Below are 27,076 nucleotides of genomic sequence, written 5' to 3'. Positions count from 1 at the left end.
CGGTTCTCCGAACGCACCTGTTGTTGACGATTAGTACAGCTGGATGAAGTAATCTGAGATCACTGGGTGGCTTAAAAGGGGCTACGCATCGATAGTAGAAACATTGATCGGCAACCCTGTGATTGGTCGACGAAGATGTCGAAGGAGCGCGCACAGTATTTCACGGCAGCAGAGCAAGAACTCTTGATTGAGGGATATCAGGAGTTTCAGAGTCTAATTAAAACGCAGGGGAACACTGCAAAGGCTGCAAAAGCAAGGAGAGAGGGCTGGCAGAAAGTTGCTGACAAATTAAACCCGTAAGTGATCCATGATATTACATTATATCATGTGATATTATATTATACCACATTATATTATATTACACCATATCCTCTTCCACATTAGAGCCACAACAGGACCCACTAGAACATGGGAACAAGTAAAAGTGAAATATAGGAATATTCTACAGAATGGTAATATTTATCACTTATATTGCTTTTAGTCTATGACAAGAGACCCTGGAATAATCTGTTTGTTTATAACAGCAACCCAGAAAAGGGCAGAGCACATAAAGACAGGTGGTGGTCCTGCACCCCCTCGTCACACCCCTTTACGTACTGTGCCATTTATTGACATTGTGGGTTTTTTTGTGTGTAGTTTGACATAACACTCCATCACTTTTACCTGTTCCCATGCAAGGGGTGACTGAAGCATGCACAGTAAGTTGGGAGATATATATATATCGAGAGAGAGAGAGAGAGAGAGAGAGAAGTAAATAATACCCTCACGGGAGAATCGATATCTCTATGAGCACACTGTCGCGCTGAGCTAAAGGATCCCGTCTATCCCGCAATCTACGCTGAATTCTGTAAACCCTCCTTATCAATCTTGCACCTTCCGCAATGGGTTGCTCGCGTACAAACGGACAGGACATGGCTGCGACAGACTTCCCAACTCCACCTTCGCTTTTGTAGCCGTGGTCTCTCATCTTGATTGCACATAGTAATTTACTATTACTACTCTAAAATATGAATTACATCTGGAATGATCAAATACATGTAATAGAATGATTAATAATACATTTCCCTTTTTTTCTGAAATGACCTGTATGTATCTGTATGAAATCAATAAAGCATCAAATACTGCATTATCTTTAGTTACATTGATAATATTTATTTATGGTAAAACAGTGGCGAAATATCGCTGTTCCTTTTGTATAAATGCAGCGGACATACCTGAGTGGCTGCGATCTAATCCTGTTTACATAAAGTAAACCTGCTCCCGAGCAGGTTTACGCTTACGGCTCTGTTGCTATGACAGCAAGTCCCAGATGAGCTTCGGAGAACCGAATGATCCAAGATCACGCGAAATCGTCAACATTCAAATCCGGCTAACTTACTTAGCGAGGTACGAAGAACAGGCCCCTGGTGTGAAAACAATATACTTCTTCCCACTTTAAAGACAGCAGAAATTATTGAATGACAGAAGCTGTAAGTTTACATATGCAGACAAATTAAAAGATAAAGAGGCAAATCTCAAATTTAAAAGATGTGATGTTGCTGGAAGCTAAATTGGATCATTCACTTAGGATTCACTTGGGATCATTTGCTCATTTGTTCTTTGACATTTCACGTTCTCTGAATTCATCTAAAAACCTGCTCATTTTCTCTACATAATTAAAGCTCTAATTCATCATCATCATGTTATAACGCTGAAAACAACCTCTGTAATCTGGTTAAACTGGTTACTTTGCTGCTTTTCTGAGATAAAATATGAGAATCTCTGAATATTGGGCACCTTTACTCTGACTGCTTTCTCCTCACATTGCAGCATTTAGTGTCTAACCTTCCCCAAATTATTAAGTGTGTACGTTTTTCATCACTGCATGTTTTTCTCTGGTCTGTCTATCCCAATATTTTAGAAATAAAATCTTTTCTTTTTTGCTTTGGTTTTTATATTTGACAGCTTTATTGACTTTTCAGGAATTTAAATCATATTATAAGCTCATGAAATACAACAGTTACAAGCACATTACACCTGCACCTGAAACCTCTGAGTATGTTCTAGTTCAGTGGTTCTCAAACTTTTCACAATGAGTACCACCTCATAAAATATATGGCTCTGGAAGTACGACAATTATGACCATAGTGGTACGCTTACCACTCTTTGAGAAAGACTGTTCTAGTTAAAGAGTCAGCAGTATCTGATCTTGACCTCTTCTCATGTTTTCAGTGTGCAGGCTTTCATGTCACAAACTCTCAGGTTACACAGAGGTGGATGACCCCGGTGGTTTGCCAAGCTTTAAACTGCTGAACTGTATTTGGTGGACCTCAACCACATAACGCAGTATTAATACTGCTTACAAATCAATAACCTCTTACAACTTAAGTAAAAGATTTATATTTATCATAAATTATGTTGGTGCTTCGTGACTTTTATTTAAGTGTGATTTTGACTGCAAGACCTTTACCTGTAAAAACGTGTTTTTACTTTGGTATAATGTGGGATACTAGTTTGTGGAACAATTCTTTTACACTTCTTTCACTTTGACTTGATCCCATAGTCCAAAAACGTGCATTTTAGGTTAACTGGTGATTAAATCAAGCATAGGTGTGGATGTGAGAGTGTGTGGTTTGCTCTTTCTCTCTCTCTGGGCGAGACCTGTTAGGGTGTACCTTATCTCTTGTCCCAAATCAGGTGGAATTGGTTGCAAGCTAAATTTGTGGGTGGATGAACAATTGTATCTGGATTACTCTGGGAACTCAAGGTTAATTGCATAGTTGTGTATGTGTCTTTAACCCCTACGTCACTTTAGGTCTCTAATCACAGTCACAGATTACACGCTACCAGCTCTTTGTTTCTGCCTGAAGCCTTTCACTTTCCAAAATAAATTAGTATATGCTATTTTTACATTTTGCTTACATCTCTAAATTATTTGTTTCCAGAACACACATATGAAGTAACGATACAAAATCAGATATCAGTGTGACCCATCATTGTTTACAACTATAAATAAATCAATTATTTTTGAAAAATTCTTTACAATTTGCTTGTATATTTCTTTAAAACTGAATGAAAATAAAAATGTGTTGATTTCAACCAGACCTAAGCAGGTAATTCATGTTTTTTTTTCTATATTTTTTTTATTCATGATCTGTTATGATCTTTAGTTTGATGTCAGATTTTAGTTTAAGTAGAAATTCTGAAGGTTTTTCTCTGATATTTTATGTATTTTGGGACTTTATGGGGATTTTCCATAGAAATTCAACGGTGATGCTCAAATCACTTCTGGTGTTGGGTTGGTCAGTAATATTAGTAAAAATATCACAGAGTACATCCAAAGAGGACTCCTCCAGGCTGGAGAAGCTTATCAGGTGGGCTGGCTCTGTGGTTGGCATGAAGCTTGACTCTGGTGACAGTGGCCGAGAAGAAGTCTGGACAAACTGCATCATGGGCGATATCAGCCACCCTCTGCACACTGTCATCAACGCACAGACAGGCTGCACTTCACCAGGAGTAGAACCAGCAGGACTAAAAAAAACCCTTTCACACCCCAAGCCATCAAACTGTATAACATGGGGAGAGGAGGAGGAGTAGCAGGAGGAGGGGAGGGGTGGACAATGTTGACCCAGTGCAATAAACTAAACTAAACAAATTGACACTTTGCCACTGTTTACACTTTTATTCCTGGGCTTCCTTTAATTATTACCTCTTAAATTCTTATTGCTGCGGATATTTTGTTTATACGTATTTGTACCTGCTTGGTATTTTTTTTTTTTTTTTTTTTTTTTAATTTGTATTCCCTGAGGGGACCTTTCCAAGGGATTAATAAAGTTATATTCTATTCTTCAAATCACAACAACAGTTGCCTCAAAGTGCTTTATATTGCAAGTTAAAGACCCTACAGTAAATGTCAAGAATCAGATGGCCCCTACTATGGCGCCAGCCACAGTAACTTAGTCTTTGACACTCTCACAAAAGACTCTCTTCTCTCGTTTTGGGCTGAACTAATTTGGCCCAAATGGTCAGCAAATCAACACCTGTCATTCACTACTCTTTGAAGATGAATGGTAGATGATGCTACCGTACATGGGCTGTGAAAAATAAGCCCATTTAGCTAAATCCTGTGTTTTTCTTTTTTTCCCTTTTGACTGTTTGGTGTTGTTGCTGCAGTTAGTCACATCACTGTTTAAGCAATCTGTTCTAAGATGATTTTATATGTATATTTATATATTTATTATTGAAAAGGATAAGGAAGGCCCTATTCAGCCCATTCAGACCAACCGTCCCTGTCTGTTTATTATAAACACCTTTTGTGGCTTTTTACTTAAAAATAAGAGCAATTTGAGAGAAATCACACCAGGAATGATGAATGTCACATTTTATCTCAAAATATAAAGAAAAAGTCTTCAGCTATTCTTTGTGCCATAAGATACATAGACTGAGCTTGTTTACCTGCTGCTGTGCTGTATGGAAGCCCGTTTCCGCCAATAAAAAAAAAAAAAACGATACTTAACTCGAAATTTCGACTTATTTTCTCAAAATTTCGACTTAGTTTCTCAAAATTTCGAGTTAGTAACTCGAAATTTCGACTTAGCAACTCGAAATTTCGATTTAGTAACTCGAAATTATGAGAAAAATAACTCGAAATTTCGAGAAAATAACTCAAAATTTCGAGTTAGCTCTGCCAATCAGTAATCTACGTGAATGACGTCATTTCCGTGTTACCCGGAAGCTGAATCCCTCAGAATCCCTTATGTCAGAACATAACCTGGACTTCTCAGATGATGTGTTTCATACAGTGGATCTGTATGTAAAGCTAAGGCAGTTGATGCTTACTGAGTTGGAGCTTTTGCCTTAAAGGTTAGACATCATTATGCATTTGATTGAGGTGGCAAAAACACATTCTTTGACCCTTGTCCTTCAGGGACATCTAGGCATATTTAGGGCACCCCCCCCCCCCCCCCCCCTTTTGTTTGGTTTTAATTTTGCCACATTTGCTGTCTGCAACAAATATTACCCCAAAAGACACTTTTTTAATGCTGTATTTTGATATTTAAACTCTAACCTTTTATGAGTTATTAATTCATGGATGGTTGTCGTTTGGGGGCACACATACATGGGTTTTGAGGGCCTGAAAATGTATTTCACAAACAGGGCCAAGTGAAAAAGGCTATAAAAATTGCATTTAATTTTTGGAGGGATTTTTTTTTTTTTTTTTGGATGGTTTATTTCAATTAACAAACCATTTTTTTGCGTTAAAAACCTTATTATTAAAACATGTGTACACATAATGTCTGTTAAACCTGCTATTTGGAGGACATCATAAAGGATATACAACGAATGTCACCTTGGAATTATGATTTCAACTTTTTGTAAATATGCTTTTTTATCTTTCTTTTTATTTGAGTAATTATTGATATTTTGAAATATCTGGTTATGTAGCAGTAATTTTTTTTTCATTGTCATTTTTTTTTTTTACTGCTGAGACTTTTTTATGTATACTGACTGTTTTCCTGATTATGGGCAGTGTAATTATATATTTTTTAGCATATGGACATTAATGGACCTATGTTTTTTTTTCAGATTGCGCCTCAGAATAATAAAAACCCAGAATTTACCAAAATGAAAGATGTAATTTGACTCATTGAACACTTTATTATAAACACAGATCTTTTGCCATCATCTTATCTTAAAGCAAATAACTGTACTGTATTTACAGTTACACAAAAAACCTTTAAGTACTCTTATAAAAATCAAATTGCAAGCACAAGACTTGGAAAAAGTAAGACAATACACATAACAAAAATATGCAATATTTTGTGCAAAACTTCAATTAGTATTAAAAATACAAACTTTCTAAAAACAGAGAATGGGACAATAAGAAGAGATTGAGGATAATATGGCAAGATCTGATAACAATATCCTACAATTACTTAAAGAATAAGAACAGTGTGGTCTAAAACCACTATGAAGCAAATACATTAGGCTCGAAGATGAAAACAAATATAGGAAAATATCTTTTAAATAACTACCCCATCTGCTATGCAGTTTAAAAAAAGGGGGCTATGATAAACAAGGGTTTTTTTCCATCACAAAAATCAGGAAAAGCCAACCAAAAGTCAACCTTCAGCTCAGCAATTGCTGATTTCACAGAAATCCCAAATAAAAGCATATAGGTGTTCCTTATGGCCATTCAATTTAGCAAAAGTCAACATAACCCAGATGGCTAAACAGAACTGTACGAACATAACTGTATTAAAATACAATGATATAATAAAACCTGACTTGTAAACTGTAAAATGTGTGCACAATGATAAAACATGTAGGAGATATTGAATATATCTCCTACATGTACTACATACTACATATTGCAGGGGTCTCAATCTCAAATTTTCTGGTGAGCCACTAGAATACATGTCATCTTGTGACATTACATTAATAAAATTTGACAAATTAAAATTAACCTAATGCATTTTTTAAGTTGATTTTGGATTCAAATAATAGAAAATTGAATAAAAGGTGGGAAAACTGCTTTGATTGTTCACATGCACACATGCTGACTGAGGAAATGGGAATTCTTATAAATGGTCTCCAGACTTCCACTTTGAGACCTCTGCAGAAATACATTTCACAAGTGTTTAGAAAAATATTGCCTCAGTTGTAATACGAAAACACAAACACAAAGAAGTACCTCAAATTACATTACAGTAGTATTTCACCAAAGACTTTTTCTTAGAACTCAGTTTTTAAACACCTGAAACCTTTGATGTGACATTCACTTGGGAACACTTTAGTTTTAGTTCACAACTCAAATATAATTTGTTGTAAAACAACAATGGCTTTTAAGCCATTGTCTGTGAATCAAACCTTTAGATAATGTCCATGACCCACACATTTGATTCCAACACACTGTTCATCTCCGATCTGAAGTCAGGATAGCTGTCATAATTTATCGACAGCTCCAGTACACATCCACATGTGTGTGCCACAGGTCGTCTCTGGAAACCTTTAAGTTCGTTAAACCCAATGATGATGTTCTTTCCAAGATGTAAATCTGAACCTGTGCAAAACCTGAGGAAAAAACACAAATGTTCCTTCTCAGCATTCTTCACATATGTAGTTAGATATTTCTGAATCAGGTTCTGGTGAGCTGTCATTGTTTCAGGGAAAGTGAGACACTTGAGAACTTTTCTCACATTTGGTTGGAGGGTTTCAAAAAGTGACGATAGATCACAAATGCTTTCCCATGCAGTGCTGAGTGTTCTTGCCCACTGTTCAATAACATAGGCAGGCTCTTGGACAAGTGTTTTGTGTGCAAGCTCCAATAGGACTTCAGTGGCATTGTAGGCTGTTGGTATCTTTCTGCAGCTGTGGTTATCAAGTATGTCTATAAGTTCTTCTTGGTCCACGATGCTAAAGTCTGATCGCCACGCCTCTAACACTGTACGCTCAGATTCAGGAATGAACTTAAGGAAATCCTCCACAATATCACTCTTTACATATCCAAAGGCAGCTTGTTCTAGAATGGCAGGTGGAATTTTCACAGGCAGATATTTCTCTCTAACCCATCCAAATGCAATGATTCTGCCCACACTCTCCCACTCCTGTTGCCCAAAATCATGCCTTAAGAAGGGCACTTTGCAAACATTTCCAGTGGTGCACTGGTCATAGAATTCTTTCCAGAATTCTGAAAGACAATCTCTCACAACTCCCCCATCGTCATGGGCCATTTCAGGTGTTCCATCAGGCAGTACGAACTGGATTTTGATGTCGACATCTTCAAGGTCCTTATCACTAAAATGTGAAATGAGCTCTGACATTACCTGCCCTCTGTGGACCACCACTACTCTCCTCACTCTCTCACTGGATGGACCAGGGTGTGGAGAAAAAAACAGGGTGTCATCCAAATTTATTGGCTCACTGTCAGAAAAGGGGCCAACAAAAATAATGTCACTGCTGTGAGAAGTGTTAGCACTTAGAGACTGCGTGGAAGATTGTGGAAGGTTATCGTTTGGAGTGTCTTCAATGTATGTCACATCATGGCTGATTGTTTCAAATGGAGCAGATGTTTGGACTGTAGTGACAGTAAAAGAAGAGGTTTGGTTTTGAGGACTCTCTTCAATTTCTTGCAAACCTGGGCTGGAACTCTGAAGGCTGTCATTTTGTTTTTTCTTTGTGGTGAGGTAGAACCTGAGGATATTTAGTTTTGTGACATGATAAAGTTCTCCTACTGTCAATGCATCATCGACTATCATCTCTTGATAATCCTTTAGATCACAGTCAAAATCTGTTAAGGGCCCCTGAATGTTTCCTCCATCTGGAAAGAACAGGCCTGTTGCAACCTGTAATATTTTCCTTTTCTTGGCATCCTTGCAAATGTCTATTTTTCTTGTTCCTCCTCCTCGTCTAGCTCTAACCTGCTTGAAAACCTCAATGTCTTCATCATAATGCATCCATCCTATTTCTATTTTTCTATTTCTCTTCAGAGCATTTCTTTTATGGGTTGTTTGGAAATGTTCTTCTTGCCGTGTACTACTGCCATCCTCTTCAGATAATTTTCTTTTGGACAGTTTGGATTTCAGCCGTTCAAAAAGCGCTGACTTGCGGCTGCTGCCCCTCCGCCTGCAAAATCCAAATACTGCTAGACGATCACCATATGATGGCAAATAAGTCTTCAGCTCCTCATCTGTCATTAGACTTATGACACTGGCATCAATCTAAAGATGGAAAAATAATTTAATTTATTAAAACAACCAGCCTTGAAAATACAATCCTATTTTTAACTTAAGAACAATAAGGAAAAGTTGCATTTCAACCAGTATCTTGTTGGAATTAATTACCTTATCATTCTCCAAGGTCTGTATAATTTCCTCAGAGACTTCTCTTTGTTTCAAGAATTCAATCAAGTCTCCCATGCTGTAAGTAAGGATGTAAATTAAAATTACCTATTATAAAGCCACAATATTATCATCAAAGTATCTGTGCCTACATTATGAGATCTGACTATGGTGGAGAAGTGGGAATTGCATTTTTAAGTGTCCATTTGCACTGTAACTACAATCTGCATCACAATACAGTCAATCCCACATTTTCTCAGTTTTCTGGTTACATTTTTATTGTTTTTGTTCCTTATTTATATAGTTTTCAGTCATATTCCCTGTTTTGGGTGATTTGTGATTTTGTTTTATACAGTGCTGTACACTTATTACGCATGCTTTCAGCAAAACGTCTGTTTCATCAAACGTAACAGGTGTCATTAGTGTGTAACAGAAATGGTAAATAAATGGTAAAATGGGCTGTATTTATATAGTGCTTTTCTAGTCCCTAAGGACCCCAAAGCGCTTTACATATCCAGTCATCCACCCATTGACTCGCACATTTACACACTGGTGATGGCAAGCTACATTGTAGCCACAGCCACCCTGGGGCGCACTGACAGAGGCGAGGCTGCCGGACACTGGCGCCACCGGGCCCTCTGACCACCACCAGAAACCTTATAGGTACCTTTGGTTAACCCTCACGTTGCATTCTATTCAACTTTGTATGTAACAATCGCTGTCACAGCGTTTTTGTATACCTTTTATCCAGTTATCATTTGTAGGAAGGCATTCAAAGCTGAAGAACCTGGCGCCATTTGTAGCTCACTGTAGCTCACGAGACGATCCAGTTTTGAGTGCGCGCGCCTTTGTGCCATATCCTTCCGGGTAACAAGGAAATGACGTCATTCACGTAGATTACTGATTGGCAGAGCTAACTCGAAATTTCGAGTTATTTTTCTCATAATTTCGAGTTACTAAATCGAAAATTCGAGTTGCTAACTCGAAATTTCGAGTTACTAACACGAAATTTTGAGAAACTAAGTCGAAATTTCGAGAAAATAAGTCGAAATTTCGAGTTAAGTATCGTTTTTTTTTTTTTAGTGGCGGAAACGGGCTTCCATACAGCACAGCAGCAGGTAAACAAGCTCAGTCTATGTATCTTATGGCTCTGATTCCGCGGTGCTTTCAAAGTTTTCATGTTTACTTTCAGAAAACCCTTCGCAGAGCACATCGACGTAATGGTATAGATCGCTGTGGGTCGTGGTATCCGGTACATACCAGAGATGCATCTTTGCTCATTAGCACGAGGTCATTGCTGTTTTTCCTGCTTTCTCTGTGAGATCCACGGAGAGGCGTCAAGTAGCGCTGATGTAGTTTGCTCATCTGCAAGATGTCGGGATGACAGTACTGACCTCCGCTCTGTCTCTGTGTTTAGCGACTTCCTGCGACTCTCTGTGTGATGAAGTCTAATGTATCCAAAACGCAGCATGCATTTCTCTCTCTTACAAGTTCAGTGTTTATTGTCATACGCACAGTAAAGAAACATGTTTCCCGGTACAATTCATTTCTCCACAGATGCCAATAAACCCAGTTATAGAAACAGATATGAAAGATGATATAGCTGAATTAACAAAACGGAGGAAAAGCAGTTATCGAGTTTCCACCAGACTCCAAATTACAGCTCTCATCCTAATTACCACCAATAAGCATTAAATAGCAAAACAGCCACCAGGGGAAGTGAATCTGGTCCATGAGCACCAGGGTCGTCACACTACAACAGAAAAGGAATCCCCAGATGTGCTCCAACGTAATTTTTTACATACCTGTGACCATCTGGACCATCTGCAACCAAAATTAGAAGAAAATGCCTGGAGCAACTTAAAAACAAGCCACGGGTGCCCCTCATAATTAGGTTTTGATTAGGGAACTAGGACATGAGTCAGTGTTGCATTTTTAAATGCAACACTGACTCATATCCTCATGCAGGAATAATTTTTTTTTTTTTCTCAGTGAAGACTTTCACTACAGTCTATCCTCTGGTTTTGAATTGTCGGCTTGATGATTAATACTTACTACCAGGGTCTAACTTGCTTATGAACATATTTCATCTGACCAAGGTCATCCACAGTGGTGACTGTATAAACTGATACCCCCTTTCCTTGGGCTTTAAGCACTTTATAGACTACTGGACTCCAGATATCTTGAATTTTGTGATGGTCTCTAATGCCAACACTTTAAGGTAAACTGTCTTGCAGGGGAGCTTACATGATTCCTTACATGCTGATCAGCGTGTTAGCTGCAGTGTTTTAGTGACACCTTTAAAACCTATGGCGTAACTGGGTCTGGTGTTCCACAATCAGTCATGAGTGCTGCCGCCCACAGGCTCATGAATCCTTCGTAACAGGCAATTGATCTAAAAATCAAGAAAAATGGTGACTTATCAGTCGACTGATGTGGTAACCTGTGGTAGAAAACAGGGACAGTCTCTTTTCTCTGTGGAAGGAAGGGTGCATACTACACTGTGCACAGTGTGATTAAATTGCTCACACTGACCATTACCAACTGGATGGTGAGGGATGGTGTGACTTTTCTCAATGCCACACTTTTGGCAAAGTTGCTGAAACAGGTTGTTCTCAAAATGTCTGCCTTGGTGTGGAACCAGCTCCCAACTTGGATCCAGGAGACAGATACCTAACTAATCCTACTTTAGTTATGCAGCAATAGGTTTAAGCTGCTGGGTGCTTCCCATTATGCACTGAGTGTTTCTTCTTCACTTATCTCTTTTCACTCTATGTATTTAAACACCTCTCTACATTTATTATCAGTTATTATTAATCTCTGGATCTCTTCCACAGCAATCCTTTGTCCTGTCTCCCTTCCTTCACCCGCAACTGGTCACTGTGGATGGCCAACTGTCCTTGAGCCTTATCAGTAGAACATCCGTCCAGTGATCATAGGATAATAGAGATGGAGGGGGAAATGAAAAAAGTCAAACCCAGATTTATGTTTGTTTTAAACTTCATGCCCTTTTTTGTAAAGGCATCTGCTGGTTCATACTGGTACACAGTCTCCACTGGTGGATGTCTTGGGACACTTGCTCTGTAGCTAAATAGAGAACAGTGAGGAGACAACTGACTGACACCTCAGTTGAGTCCCAGCAAAAGCTGACTTAGAGATCTAAAGTGACCTAAAAAATCTCTCAGGTTCACCTGTTGGTGTTAGTGTGGCCATCCTCTGGATGTGTTCACTTAATTTTAATGATAATCTCTATCAGTTTTATTTTATTTTTTAGTTTTATTCCACTTGTTTCCCACTGCATTACTGGTTCATTAGTTAGCTAATATAAACTAATGTAAGCAGCAACCGACCAGCCAACTCAGTGTTGTCACGTTCTGTGCTGGCACAAGATAGAGCTAAACATGGTCCAAAAATTTTAACTTTAAGAGCTTATTGCTTAAATCCAGCTCCACAGACGGTTACATCTATGTCAGTTTTTAAGAACTCCGTGATGAAAATTAGCCTTTATATGTGCAGTTTTATATCCACTTTAACAACAAAAGAATATGTGTGTTGTTTGAATGCATCTTGTTGCATTTTTACCAGCTGAATGGTAATTATTAGTCAGAAATATTTAAGTACAAATTTAACTTGAAGGCAACTTGCTTTTTGTTTGTTTGTTTCAGAGCGACACACTATGACATACATTGAGACTGCAGCCACTGGTTGGAATGAAACTCCTGAGTTAACTGAAGTCATATTTGTAAATGGTCAGGGGTTCGTGCATTATAAGAGCAGCTTGAAGAAGATGGTACCCAAGACTGAGTGGATTGAGAAAACTGTAGATCCTGAATATTGGGAAAGAGAGAGACAGAGAAACATACACAATGAGCAAGCGATCAAAGCACACGTCGTCTGGCTAATGGAGCGTTTGAATCAGACTAGTGGTGAGTAAAAAACACTGAAACCTAAAGATCCTCCTGAGAAAAAAGAATCTTCCCAAAGAACTTTTTTGGTGATTTTCTTTCCCTTTTGGAGCTAAATGAGGCCACTTAAACACATGAGATATCAATGGAAAGCACATGACGTCCTCTATTAAGAGCATCAGGACTTAGTGGGGCAGCTCAAATAAGTAAAAAAATATAGATCAAAAACAAATGTCCATTGGAGAGGACATAAATGGACAGGCTGATTCTCAGGAAGATATAATGTTATGTAGTGCTGATATGTGTGTGTATATGTGTGTGTACACAATCCACACTTCCTGATTTTTTTGTTTTTGCATATTCTTCACACTTACATGTTTCACATCATCAAACAAATTTCAATTCGCTGATTGTAGCACAAGTGCAAATGAAACCAACAGGCAGGATCAATAGGCAAGCTGACCAACAAATCCAAATTGGATTGCTGGGAACCAGTGTTCTTGATTCCCATCCCTACATGACAGCAAGGACTGGAATCAATCATTTGTTTGTTGTTCAGTCACATTGGAGGGGTTTTGAGCACAAATGACCTCTTTATGTTTTAGATCATTGTCCACCTGTGTAACCCAAGTGTGCTTTCAGGGCATGTTCTATGTTCTATGATTGATGGGTTTGTTGTGAATTTTCACTGGTGCAGCAATAGCATGAATTTGAAAATTCAGCTAAATTTTGATATTATAATGTTAACACAAAGGTGATGACAGTTAAGGGTCTCTGTGGCAGAGTTAAGTACAGACATTCAGTACTTAAGTAGAAGTACAGATACGAGTGTTAAAAATACTCCAGTAAAAGTAAAAACGTACAGACTGTGAAATGTACTTAAAGTAAGAAAGTAAAAAAGCAGGTCTTTGGAAAACATTTCTATTTTTGTGCAAAGCTACCTGAACATTGTGTTAGATTAATGTAATAATAAAATAATATTAATAAATGAGAAACAAACTTTAGTTTAAATTTTAATTCTAATAAATGCACTTAGCTTGAATGAGTCAAGTAAAAAATGATCAGAGAAAAAGAAGAAAAATTTAAAAATATCTCTTTTCTGTTCTTACATTGTAGAGGATGACTTTGCCTCCAAGCAGGAAAAAGAGTAGAGACTGGGTTAAAATGGGATTTAGCAGGTGGCAAAACCCTAAAATTGGTTGTTGTGGCTGTAGGAATGCAGCTAAGATAATGATGGGACAGAAAAAGGTTTGCTGCTGGGTTCCTTTGACCCAGACCACAGTGAATAGCCTTTATACACAGTTAATTAAAGCAAGCCCTAAAAAGTTAATTCTCTTCATCTGGAAGAAATGTTTCTTCCACGGAAAACACTGAAATAATTTCATTACCTGTCTGATTGAGTATGCATCAAAACAATTAAAGCAAGCGTTAGAGTGTCCAATTGCCAAGAACATGCTCTCTGAGGTGTTTTGAGTGTCTTGTGGACTAAATAGCAGCTCCAGAAACACTGATTTGATGTGCTGACTTCATAAAAAGGATGTGTTTTGTTGTGTGTCATTGATTATTCCTTACATAGGGTAGCTCAGTGCTTTTTGGTCTATATTAAAAACACTGAGGCTCTCTTAACATTGAATAAAAAGGACTGATTCTTTACAACAGTTTGAGGTTTGCTGTCTGCTGAACAGCATCTAAAGAGAGAATATCTCTCATTTACTACAGTTCTTTATCTTTCAGGTGTTCACATTTTGCAGTGGATGTACGGCTGTGAGTGGAACGAAGACACAGAAGAGGTGACTGGATTTGAGATACTTGGTTATGATGGAAGAGATCATGTTGCATTTGACCTGAAGACAGAGACATATATTGCTTCAGCACCTCAGGCTGTTATAACCAAACATAACTGGGACAGAGACAAAACTCGCATATCATACAAGAAGTACTTCCTCACACAGGAGTGTGTTGACAAACTGAAGAACTTTGTGAACTCTGGGAGGAAATCTCTGATGAAAACAGGTAAAATTACCTGATTTAGAGCAATGGACACAATATTCATATGACTCAATTTCTGTGTCCATAATAATTAAAAAAAAAAAAAAAAAAGAGTTTTCTAATTTTTCTCATCACCTCTCTTCACTCGCATATTTACCACTGTGTTTTGTTTTTTACATTCAAGCCTTTTTGTTTGTTGTTTTTCTACTAACTTCATCTTAGTCCTTGCTATTAAGATTCTTAATTTCATTCTATGCGTTTATTGTCAGTTTCCATCTCTTCCTTATTACTCTGCATTTATATTACCCTCGTGATACACTGGTGACCTGTCCACCTCTTACACATTGACAGCTAGGATCGGCTCCAGGGTTGCAGAGCAGCTTATGTTGGATAAACTGTCATGGTCCTGGGTCTTTGACCCAGAAGGTCTTTCAAATTCTGTTTATTATTACATGTCTTCAGTTTGATTCTTAGTCTGCTTTTTTTTTAAGTTTTCATCTTTGTGTGTTTCCTTCATGTTTTCTACCCTGAGTTTAGTTCCAGTTGTGTTTATTGTTTATCGTCCAGTACTGTGTTTTTGTGAACTCTTTATTCCTTACGAGGTGTCCTCGTTGTATTCTTAGTACTCTCTTTTTTTGTTCTTCTTAGGCTTTTAGCAGCCTAAATAAACAACTTGTGTGAACATTACATTTTTTAGCATGAACTTTGTGGACACACTTGGCTTCTCTTGGACTGGCAGCCTATCTATCCATCATATCTAGGGTGTTCCTTGTCTTTTTCCCTATGACAACAGAAACAGTAATATTAAAGTACAGTTAATAAGACATAACAAACTAAAAACCTCTTTACTCTTTAGTTCCTCCCTCAGTGTCTCTCCTCCAGAAGTCTCCCTCCTCTCCCATCAGCTGCCACGCTACAGGATTTTTTCCTAACGTGGCTGAGATGTTCTGGAGGAAAGATGGAGAGGAGCTTCATGAGGATGTGCACAAAGGAGAGATCCTCCCCAACAATGATGAGACCTTCCAGATGAGTGTTGATCTGAAACTTTCATCAGTCAAACCTGAAGACTGGGAGAGGTATGAATGTGTGTTTCAGTTCGGTGGTGTCAACAAGGAGATCGTCACCAAACTGGACAAAACAAAAATAAAGACCAATACAGGTAAGACTGAATTCAAAGGGAGATTATTAATCTTTAAAAAATATATTTATCTTTCTTCTGGCCTGTTTTGTTATTCCATGTACACTGTAAGCTGTCATCACCACAGTGGTTCAGTAAATGGTCACAAAAACTAATCAGACATTTAATTACAATCTGATTTAAATAAATAATTTCAGAGTTAATGGGACAAAATGTCAAGATCCAAAAATATATACACAGCTTTATTTTTTAATTCTCACTATGCATTTTGGGAAAATGTTATTTTTATTTTTTACATTTGTGTATTTTAGTATTTTCACAGTATGTTTCTCATCAAGTTCACAAGAGATCCTAAACTGTGCACAGGTTAGATCTGATGCTGATATTTTACATAAAGGATCAACTTTCCATGATGTTTATTTATAACTTGCCTTCTCACAGCATGTAAAAACATAAATATGCAGTATTGTAACACAGTTTTCACTGGGTCAGTCAATATGATGTAGCTGCTTAGAATCAAACAGTAACTGTGATTAAAACAGTTATTCTGACTAAACTCATCCTAAAACTCATTATTCACTGATCTACACTGAGAATATATCAGGTTGTTTAAGTCCTGCAATACTTTTAAAATAATCAAAGGACTAATGTCATGTAAATGTAATGAACACAGTCTGGTTACTCACTGGTCAGGGAGAGAAATATTGTAAATATTGTGGTTTCAGGTCCTTCAGGGTTTCATGTTGGTGGTGTTATCGGAGGTGTTATCGGAGGTCTTGCGGTTCTTCTCCTGGCCGTCTGTATCGGAATCTATTTCAAGTTACGAGGAAATGGTAATGAGCAAAATATACTTTTATGCTTTATGAATGATATTCATGTGAAATATTTACTTTTTTTGGTGTTAATATTCTAATAAATTAATATAATTCATGCCCTGTTCCTATGATATAAAAAATCATTAATTGGGAATATTTAATAATTTAGATAGCACTTACTAATTAAATTATGTAAAATACTTATTGTCTGATTAATTTCTAAATAAATAACTGTGATAATGTCTGTTTTCAGGGTTACAGTAAGTATTTTTTAAAATGTGTTTAAAGATATTTGGATGTGATTTGTGTGCTGAATGTAAAAAGATTCGTAAAGTCACTGACGTCAGCTTGACAGAAATAACTAATGTTGTTATTCATCTAAAAATATAATTCTTCTTTTTAAGCTTCTGATACTGTGACATGAAGATTCAGACTCAAAAGTAATTAAATCCTGATGTAAGTACAGCACACCAAACTACACTATTTAATATCATCCCTAAAATACTTTAAATATTATTTATTATTATATAAATGTATATACATCTAAAATAAATGTTCCAAATCCAAAAAGTATGAAGTAAAAAATGAATGACTGCATTAAACAGACTCACAATTTCTGTTCTGACAGGGGAGCAGTAAAGAGTAGACAACCATCTCTGAACTGAGGAAGGACCTAAGGGTACAGCTGTGATTGCAGCCCCGACTCTCTGTGAATGGTGCTCATGACTACTGAGCAAAGGTCATGACTTAATAGCAATCATAAAACTGACCTCGTGGCCCATTGCTAGTCAGTGGTGCTAATTCCAGTCATTATGCAAATGTTCTGTTTATAAGGTTATAAGTTTACAAGTCACTTGAATGAGCGACGAAATGTTTCTCCCACTGAAAACGCTCCGTCCAGATGAACAGAATCAGTGATTTTGTGTTTTTCACTCAGAAATTGCAACAATCACAGATGTAGATCCTAAATTATTTAAACACAAGGACATTTTTGGGACATTTGTCTATGATGAGAAGTTGGTTTCTTTTTTCTTTTTATGCTTCTTTTGTCATTTTGTTTTGGATCTGTTATAATTTATATACTTTATAATGTTATCTTTTATAAGAAAAGTTTCTTTTCAAGAATGTTCTCCTCCAAATTAATTTATTTCACACATTTTGTTAAGCTCTGTGATTACAGACATCATAGAGCTGCGATTATTAATGAAATCCTTGCACAATGTATGATATTCAGAACTTGTACAGATTTTATATATAAAATCATTCGTAGAACAGTAAACAGTGGACGGATTCTATGTTATATTTATTTATTAATTTATTATTATTTAATAATTATATCAGGCAACTGAGGACATGTTTAAACTGAATCCTACTGACTGAGATTCTTCTAGACCACAGTGGTATAATTTTTTGTCATATCTCACAGTTTTTCCCTTTAAAAAAAAATCATTACATTTTTTTAATGATTTTGTCACATCATTATTTTCTGCATCTACTATAAAAAATATAAAGTTTTCGGGGTCTCTGGGAATTCCAGTCAAAAGCATCCAATTCCACTTGTGCAATTTTAATAAATGAAACCATTCATTCACTTAATATTTGCCATGAGTCCTACATGAAAGTGATACGTCAGAGGAGTGTGAGAACTCAGACATTTTAAAGAGCAAAACTCTTGGATGCCGTCGTTCATACTAGAAGTTCGGTGGAGACGTCACTGGATCTACTTGAGACAGCTGCTCTGTGTGCTGGATGTTTCACATGAAGAGCAGATGCTGCAACAATGCAGGTTATAATCCAAGAAACATTGATCCTCCTGGAAGTTAGAAAACTCCACCAGCTGATGTGACTTTCCAAGGATTTGCTTAAAGGTCTTCTCAAAAGAGGTGTTAACTTTACATGACCATGCCCTGAGGAAAGCATGAATCAAGCTGTATGATATAACTGCCTGTAGTGTGCGTTTAGCCGCAGCTGTTCTTAGTTGTTTCTGCTCCAAACACAATCATGTAGCTTTAGCATTGCCAGCAGATTGTTTTCAGGTTTGTTCCTGGTGGGAGCTGGTCTGCAGTGTACTGAAGAGTCAAACTACTGTTATTTTGATGAGCTTTTATTTAAGTATGGATAATATAACTCCAATTTTAAATGTGAGCACAAAAAGATGTTGGTGCAAGTTATGGAGACTTTACTAGGCTGAGAAACCCAAATAAACATTTCAGAGAGAGCAACACCGTACAAGGGAGTTTTTCCTTCCCACTGTCGCCAAAGTGCTTGCTCATAGGGGGTCATATGATATGATTGTTGGGGTTTTCTCTGTATTTATTATTGTGCTATCTACTGTACAATATAAAGCGCCTTGAGGCGACTTTTGTTGTGATTCGGCGCTATATAAATAAAATTGAATTGAATTGAATTGATAAAAGCAAGAATGTCCTCGTGTCGCCCTCACCTGTAGACTGTCTTCTCTCGCCACAGCATCGGCGGTGCTCAGGTCCCTCCTCACAGATGCTCATAGATCTCTGTACTACCCATCCAATAATATCATTGATGTGAATGTTTTAATATTTTTCAATAAAATATCTGATCTGGTCACAGCCCCGAAAAACACCAAAATGTCCTGGGATTGAGACAAATTCATAGCCTAAATTGTTGTTTATAAGAGATAGAGATTATATTGTTTATTAAATGTATATAACAAATGTATGATAACCAACGACAATAAAAATTATTTAAATCAGAAAGAGAGTTAGTAAGTTTTTATTTCTTTAGGCCAGCCATCAGGTGTCATTATAGTAGCAGAAACTTTAAACAGCGCAAACATGAACAACCACAGATCAAAAGGACTTCTTCAGTCATCTTGTTTTGTCTGACCAACAGTCCAAAAAGATTCACTTCACTGTCATGTGTGCCAAAGAAAACAATCAAATTGTATGTTGTTGAGATTACTGCACTGTTCGGTGGTTTTATACCAACTACTATTTTGGTCTGTTTTTAAAATCTTGAAGAGATTTCTTTCTTTCTTTCCTTCTTTTAAATTCAAAGGACAAAAATTAATTGATTATTCAAAATCAATGATGACACGAAGCATTAGCTGCAGTCTTAAATAAGTGAAATTACAGATTAGATTAGGTTAATGTCCCATGACCACAGTATTTGTGCCATAATAAACACACATAGAGATCTGATGTTGAAATAATAAGTCAATATAACCACAGAAAAATAAGAAAATAATAATGTGTTTGATCTCTAAATATATCCACTAGGACAGGGATGTCAAAGTCAAATACATCGGAGGGCCAAAAAAACAAATTTGCTACAAGCTGAGGGCCGAACTGGTTCAATGTTTATTAAAACATATTAAAATGATTGCACATAACCTATTGAACCAAGACCTAACACAGTGTACTGTTTATTATTTAACGATTAAATGAATAATCCAATATTTTCTATGGCTCTGTCAGTAATTTTAAGTGAAAACATTTTTCAACAGGCTCACAGACAAAAACAAACTTACTTCAAAGAAAAATTGCATGTCCTGTACATTAAATGAATAAAGCAATATTTTCTCATGGCTCTCAGTTATTTCGAAAGAAAACATTTTCAACAGGCAAACAGCAAAAAAGTAAATGTCATTCATAAACAAAATATGCTCCTTAATATTAAGATGAATGCATAAATGAAATTACATGCATTATAAACTGAAAGTGCAATATTGTGCTGCTCTATGATCCTACCAATCACTGCTGTCCAATAGTAAAAAGAGAAAATTGAAAAATAAATAAATAAATCAAATCAGTTGTATTCTTTCTCATGGCTCTTATCTGCAATTTTCCCTGAGTCTATTAACTGAAAAATAAATATAAATAAATAAAATACAATAAGATAAAATACAAAAATCTATGGCACACAGACAAAACAATGCTTACTTCAAAGAAAAATCACATCTTGTAGAAACAAATGTAAAAAAAAATTAACTGAATCAAAAACTAAAAATACATAAATGTTCTGCGATGCTCACTTGTCTGAGCCTGATACTTGGTGGTGTCTCATCTTTTGTACGAGTTCATCAATGTTCGGGGTCAGGCTCTGAGCTGAGGAAGTCCTCAGGATTGAGTCAAGGTGTTTATCAGTAAGACGGCTCCGGTGTGATGTTTTGTTTAGCTTCATCAAAGAGAACAATTGTTCACACAGGTATGTGCTGCCAAACATGGAGAGCGTCTGAGCAGCTTGGATGCGCAGCTGAGGCATTGCGTCGGGGATGAAACGTGCAAACTCAGCGGCACCCACTCTCTCATATTTTTCCCTCAGTGTGTCATTGCACTGGAGCTCAATCAACTCCATTTGGAGGTTTGGTGGTGTGCTTTTTACACATCAACTCCAAAGGGATTGGCAAGTAGTTCGAACCTGCTTTTTTGAGCTTCAAAGTCAGCAAATCGGCGTCGGAACTCAGCGGCAAGTATGTTGAGTTTATCGGCAAACTGTGCACTTGGGAACACAGCGGTAGAGAGCTTCTCTTTCATGGTCTGACAGCTGGGGAAGTGGCTAAAGTTTTCTTTCTGCATCTGCGTCTCCCACAGACTCAGCTTGGTTTTAAGGTTTTAAACGCCTTCACCGTACTGTACATATCAGAGATGACACGCCCCCGTCCCTGCAGTTGCAGGTTCATCACATTCAGATGGCTTGTGATGTCGCACAGAAAGGCCATTTCACACATAAATGTTTCATCTCGAAGTTCTGTTGTGTCTTTCCCCTTGCTTTCCATGAACAGACAGATCTCCTCACGAAGCTCGAAACATCTTTGCAGCACCTTTCCCTGGCTTAGCCATCGCACATCTGTGTGATAGGGCAAGTCACCATACTCTGTATCTAACTCGCCCAGAAATGCCTTGAACTGGCGGTGATTTAAACCTTTGGCTCTGATGAAGTTAACTGCGCGCGTTATGATGGTCATTACATGTTCCATTTTCAAGGCTTTGCCACATAACGACTCCTGGTGTATTATGCAGTGATAAGCTGTCAGCTCGTCTGTGACATTTTCGTCCCGCATCTTCTCACGTATCCTTGCCACCAATCCACTCCTGTGTCCACACATCGCGGGTGCTCCATCTGTTGTCAATCCCACGAGTTTTTCCCAAGGCAGTCCCATCTCATTTACACATCTGGATACCTCTTCATACAGATCTTGTCCTGTAGTCGTGCCATGCATCGGACGTAACGCCAAAAACTCTTCTGTTACGGTCAGACTGGAGTCCACTCCACGAATGAAAATTGACAACTGGGCAATGTCAGTTGTGTCAGTGCTGTCATCCACAGCAAGGGAATATGCAATGAAATCTTTTCCCTTTTCCACAAGCTGTTCTTTTAGATTGGTGGACAGCTGGTTTACACGTTCAGCAACGGTGTTTCTGCTCAGGCTCACGTTTGAAAATAGCTGCCTTTTGTCTGGGCACACTGCGTCACAAACTTTAAGCATACAGCTTTTGATAAACTCTCCCTCTCTAAATGATTTTGCAACTTCTTCTGCCACAAGAAAACTCGCCTTAACAGCAGCCTCGCTTTGTGATTTTGCTTTTGTGAACAAAGCCTGCCGGGACTTAAGACCTCGTTTTAATTCTTCCACCTTCTGTAGCCTTTGTTCCGTGTCCATATTCTTGTCTCTGTCTTTGTGTTTCTTAGAGGTTTCATAGTGCCTTCTTAGATTATATTCTTTCATTACAGCCACACTTTCTCCACACAGAAGACAAACAGGTTTGCCTTCGTGAACATGTACTCTGCCTCCCACCTGGCTTGAAATTCCCTGTGCTAACCGTACACCTTCCATTTAGCCATTATTGGGGAGGGGAGTTGCTGAAAGTTGACATCTGCTCTGAATGCTGATGAATAATGAAGCCGAGTCCCGCTTCCAGCGCTACAGTGAGTTCGCGGGCTTCTGTTGCATTGTGGGGAATGGAGTATTGGTGCGTGCAAAACCCCAGCAGGTGGCTGTGACCTGCGGGCCGATTCTAATACTAATCAAATATCATCCCGGGGGCCGCGGGCCTTGACTTTGACACATGTGCACTAGGACCACTACAGGATAGATGAAAACTCATAGTGTCCATACTGGTCCTGTTGGTCTCTGGTTTATTCAATTCAATTCAATTCAATTCAATTCAATTTTATTTATATAGCGCCAAATCACAACAAAAGTCACCTCAAGGTGCTTTATATTTTACAGTAGATAGCACAATAATAAATACAGTGTTGGTCTCTATGGAGGCTGTTTTTCTTTGAGTATGTGGAAATGTTTCCCAGTGTCTATCTCCCTGAGATGCCCACACTGCTCAGGTGATGATTATCTGTAAGTGGCTTCCATTGAGCCAAAAACAACAGATGTTAACATCCTCTGTTAATAAATGTCCATGGATCAGTGTTTTCATGTAAAGATGTTGTCAATTCTTAATGCTCTGTGCTGCTAATGTTCCTCGGTTTAATGCAAAGTTGTTGTTTTTTTCTGTCAGGTGTTCACATTTTTCAGAGAATGTATGGCTGTGAGTGGGATGATGAAACTGGAAAAGTTAAAGTTTATGACCAGTTTGGCTATGATGGAGAAGACTTTGTAGCACGTGACCTGGAAACAGAGACGTGGATCGCTCCAACACCTCAGGCTGTCATCACCAAATACAAGTGGGAGAATGACAGGGCTTTGACTGCGCAGGAAAAGAATTACTTCGCCCAGATTTGTCCTGAGTGGCTGAAGAAATTTGTGCACTATGGGAGGAGCTCTCTGATGAGAACAGGTGAAATCATATAACCTGCTGTTTTGTGGACAGAACAATCTTCATATTTTCCTATTTCTGACCATTAAACATCACATAAAAGCATCACAAGCTCCCACCCCCCCTCCAAAAAACATCACTGTGCCTCAGTTGAGTTAAATTTGCTCTTTCTCGACTTTCCACTCACACATTGACATTTGCCTCCTTCTACTTTTCTCCTGGTTTCTCTGTCACTCCTATTAATTATTAAATAAATAAATTACAATTGTTTTTAATCATATTTTCCTTTTGCCCCAATTTATCCACCACCTACACTCTGACCTTTCGAACCAGTCTCTCCCAACCTCCATTTCTTTATCATTAAATAATAAAAGGCTAATAGGATTATTAAAAGGCTAACTAAGGCATTAAAATTACATTACATCACAAAGTAATTAAATTAGTGTGCACTAAATAGTGATATAGCATCTATCTTTCTCCTCTTTCCTCAGTTCTTCCTTCGGTGTCTCTCCTCCAGAAGACTCTGTCCTCTCCAGTAACCTGCCACGCTACAGGTTTCTATCCTAACAGAGCAGAGATGTTCTGGAGGAAAGATGGAGTGGAGCTTCATGAGGGGGTGGAGAAAGGAGAGATCCTCACTAACAATGATGGGAACTTTCAGATGAGTGCTTATCTGGATTTTTCATCAGTCAGATCTGAAGACTGGCAGAGGTACGACTGTGTGTTTCAGCTTGCTGGTGGGAACGAGTACATCACCACCAAACTGGACAAAGCAGCGATCAAGACCAACATGGGTACAAGTGAAGGTAGGAAACATAAATGCAGTTTAGTGTAAAAATCATGTGGTTCATGTGCTTTTATTTGAGTTTGATGAAAAGTTTAAGTTTTATAGAGGGCTTGGAAAATTTTCATTCTGATACTGATTTGTTAATTTCTTAATAAATATTACTATTTAAAGTTTTGGGTGCTTTGATTTAAATTATTGTCCACTTTGCTGTCTTTTCGCAGTTTATTTAAATTTGCGAGCATCTTTTTTTTGTATTATCTGATTGGCAAACTGATGGTTGTCCTTTTTACGTGTTTCATTTGTTCAGGTTATGATTCATTTGTTGTCGTGTCATCTTCAGGAAATTCACTCGCCATGATCATCCCGATCATCGTTGCAATGCTTGTTCTCGCAGTGATAGCTGTAATTGGTTTTACTGTCTACAAAAAGAGAACAGGTGAGAGACAAAAACAGAAATCTTTTTTACTCGATACTTTATCCAAAACAGAATAAGGTCCACAAAGCCTAGAGTCGCAATTCCATAAGAATAGGAGCTGCGTGACAATGTGAGCATGGTCATGCAATTGGTTGAGAGAAAAGATATGATGTATAACATTTGATAAATCTAACAACTGAAATAATTTTTCTTTGTAATTCAGAAAAACATCCCCCATCTCGTAAGTAAAATGTGTTTCTATTTTGTTTTCTCTGATCCCTTATGCCCTGTGCAGAATAAAACATTTTCTGTATTTTATGTTAAATAACTTTTTCAAGGTTAATTCTTGCGGAAATTTCAGATCAGAGCAGGATGTGGACTAACAATGTGTTTCTGACTTGACTTTCTACAGCAAATTTTGACTTTCTAGAGAACATGATTCCTAAAGTCTAAGTGACAAACAACCCTGAACACAGTGAGTTTTTACTACATTTGCTGTTTTATTATTTTTTCTGTGCTTCAAAAGCACAAGAGGTATTTGCTTGATTGAACTAGGAATGTTAATATATTTTATTTTTGTCTTTTTAGATTTATGGACAAATTTTGCACTGAAACAAGGAGCAGTGTCAGCTCATTTGCCCACATAAACTGTGACCTCATTGGTCAAGTGTTGAGAATCTAGTTGTAGATGCTTATTGATTGAAATTGACAGGAAATAAGTTTGCTCAACAAATCTAACATAATAGAGACATTAAAGTATTGCATTTAGTTTCCAGTTGTAATTGATATAAGGTGTAAATCTAACAACGACACCCACCATAGGAGAAGCAGAGCAGAGTTTAAAAAAATATTTAACACAATGAAGGCATCACAGCAGTCTTAATGCAATTAAAGGTTTTGTGTTCCACTTAAACAGATCCACTATACTCAGTTTATGGTGTTGGGTTTTCCTTCACATATAGATATTGATAACACGAATGTAGATATACATTAAGACAGAGATTTACATATATATTCTGTTAGAGTCTGATGATATAATGATATATTTCAGGATTTGTCAACCATTAAACAGAACAATACTACAAATGGTACATCCAAAGAGGACTCCTGCAGGCTGGAGAAGCTTATCAGCTGGGCTGGCTCTGTTGTTGGCACGGAGCTTGAATCTGGTGACAGTGGCCGAGAAGAAGTCTGGACAAACTGCATCATGGACGATGTCAGCCACCCTGTGCACACTGTCATCAATGGACAGTCAGGCTGCTCCTCCCCAGGGGTAGAACCAACATGGGGAGAGGGTGAGGAGCAGCAGGAGCAGGGGAGGTGTGTATGATGTCGACCAAGTGCAATAAGCTAAACTAAACAAACTGATACTTTGCCATTGTTTACGCTTTTATTCATGGACTTCCTTGAATTATTACCTCTTAAATTCTTATTGCTGCTGATACTTTGTTTCCTAATTTTTTGTACGCTTTTGGTATTTGTCCTTATTTCTATTCCCTGAGGGGAACTTCCCAAGGGATTAATAAAGTTTTATTCTATTCTTCAAATCACAACAACAGTTGCCTCAAAGTGCTTTATATTGTAAGTTGAAGAGCCTACAGTAAATGTCAAGAACTTGTGCCTATTGGGATTTCATAACTACAGGCTTCCCCCCCCCCCCAAGAAAATAATATACATTTTCTTTGATATGCTTTTTAGTGAAAAAAAATAGCATTTTGTGATTTCCAGCTGTTTATAACATGTCAAAAGGTCAAAGGTGACTGCGATGGCAGACTGTGGAGTTGTTGGAAAGTTGGACTCAAAGGCAGGAATCTAATGCAGATGAACAACAAGTCTTATTTATAGTGAACAGTGAAACTACTACTATGTAAATTCACAGGCACTGTGGTCCCCGTGGTGATTCCTCCCCACACAGTGCAGAATGTCCAAAATGGGACAAAAGCAACTCCAAACTCCTCTTCCACACCGTGACTCCGCTCCCAGCTTAAGTAGCCACTGTATAATCCTACGCCAGGGGTGGGCAATTCCAGGCCCAGAGGGCCGGTGTCCCTGCAGGTTTTAGATCTCACCTTGGGTCAACACACCTGAATCACATGATTAGTTCATTACCAGGCCTCTGGAGAACATCAGGACATGTTGAGAAGCTAATTTAGCCATTTAAATCAGCTGGACAAGGACACATGTAAAACCTGCAGGGACACCGGCCCTTGGGGCCTGGAATTGCCCACCCCTTTCCTACGTCGACTGGAGCACAGCCGCACTCTTAAGTAGAGCGCTCCTAACGAGGCCATCAGCTGCAACTAGTGATGGCTGACGAGCAGCAGGTGTGGGAGCCTCCAGTGTGGGAATACTTCCAGGGTTGCATTCCCTTCAACAACCCAGAACATCCAGGATTGAACATAAACATAGGCAGGGAGACGGATAACCTGCAAGGAGCCCAGGGTCCCCAAACCGTG

General features: G+C 38.0%; 3 protein-coding genes and 1 pseudogene across 5 annotated transcripts; 2 read left to right on the top strand and 2 right to left on the bottom strand.

Moving 5' to 3' along the window:
* Positions 1-5,808: 5,808 nt before the first annotated feature.
* LOC135932744 (uncharacterized) lies at positions 5,809-10,126 on the bottom strand. Of its 3 annotated transcripts, none has more exons than XM_065470350.1 (3): positions 10,080-10,126; positions 8,823-8,898; positions 5,809-8,699 (listed from the first exon to the last, which is right to left on the bottom strand). In XM_065470350.1, exons 1-3 carry the CDS (start codon positions 10,088-10,090, stop codon positions 6,852-6,854), a joined length of 1,935 nt encoding a protein of 644 aa, XP_065326422.1. In that variant the 5' UTR covers positions 10,091-10,126; the 3' UTR covers positions 5,809-6,851. The 3 variants fall into 3 exon arrangements, with proteins under 3 accessions (XP_065326422.1, XP_065326423.1, XP_065326424.1); XM_065470351.1 differs by lacking the exon at positions 10,080-10,126 and adding an exon at positions 9,560-9,640; XM_065470352.1 differs by lacking the exons at positions 8,823-8,898; positions 10,080-10,126 and adding an exon at positions 9,560-9,637.
* On the top strand, positions 9,721-19,393 carry LOC135932746 (class I histocompatibility antigen, F10 alpha chain-like). The gene is made up of 7 exons (XM_065470354.1): positions 9,721-9,937; positions 12,485-12,745; positions 14,459-14,737; positions 15,570-15,872; positions 16,577-16,684; positions 17,071-17,122; positions 17,295-19,393. Exons 2-6 carry the CDS (start codon positions 12,496-12,498, stop codon positions 17,088-17,090), a joined length of 960 nt encoding a protein of 319 aa, XP_065326426.1. The 5' UTR covers positions 9,721-9,937; positions 12,485-12,495; the 3' UTR covers positions 17,091-17,122; positions 17,295-19,393.
* A 1,281-nt stretch (positions 19,394-20,674) lies between these two features.
* Positions 20,675-22,489, bottom strand: LOC135933082 (general transcription factor II-I repeat domain-containing protein 2-like; annotated as a pseudogene).
* Positions 22,490-22,536: 47 nt separating this feature from the next.
* LOC135933001 (class I histocompatibility antigen, Gogo-C*0203 alpha chain-like) lies at positions 22,537-25,950 on the top strand. The gene is made up of 5 exons (XM_065470884.1): positions 22,537-22,573; positions 23,161-23,439; positions 23,910-24,224; positions 24,546-24,641; positions 25,721-25,950. Exons 1-5 carry the CDS (start codon positions 22,537-22,539, stop codon positions 25,948-25,950), a joined length of 957 nt encoding a protein of 318 aa, XP_065326956.1.
* Positions 25,951-27,076: the final 1,126 nt, after the last annotated feature.

This window comes from Pelmatolapia mariae, linkage group LG22, assembly GCF_036321145.2.
Source record: "Pelmatolapia mariae isolate MD_Pm_ZW linkage group LG22, Pm_UMD_F_2, whole genome shotgun sequence".
In the NCBI taxonomy this organism is placed as follows: Eukaryota; Metazoa; Chordata; class Actinopteri; order Cichliformes; family Cichlidae; genus Pelmatolapia; species Pelmatolapia mariae.
Note: the sequence above shows the minus strand (reverse complement) of the source record. Positions and strands in the feature narration are given on the sequence as shown.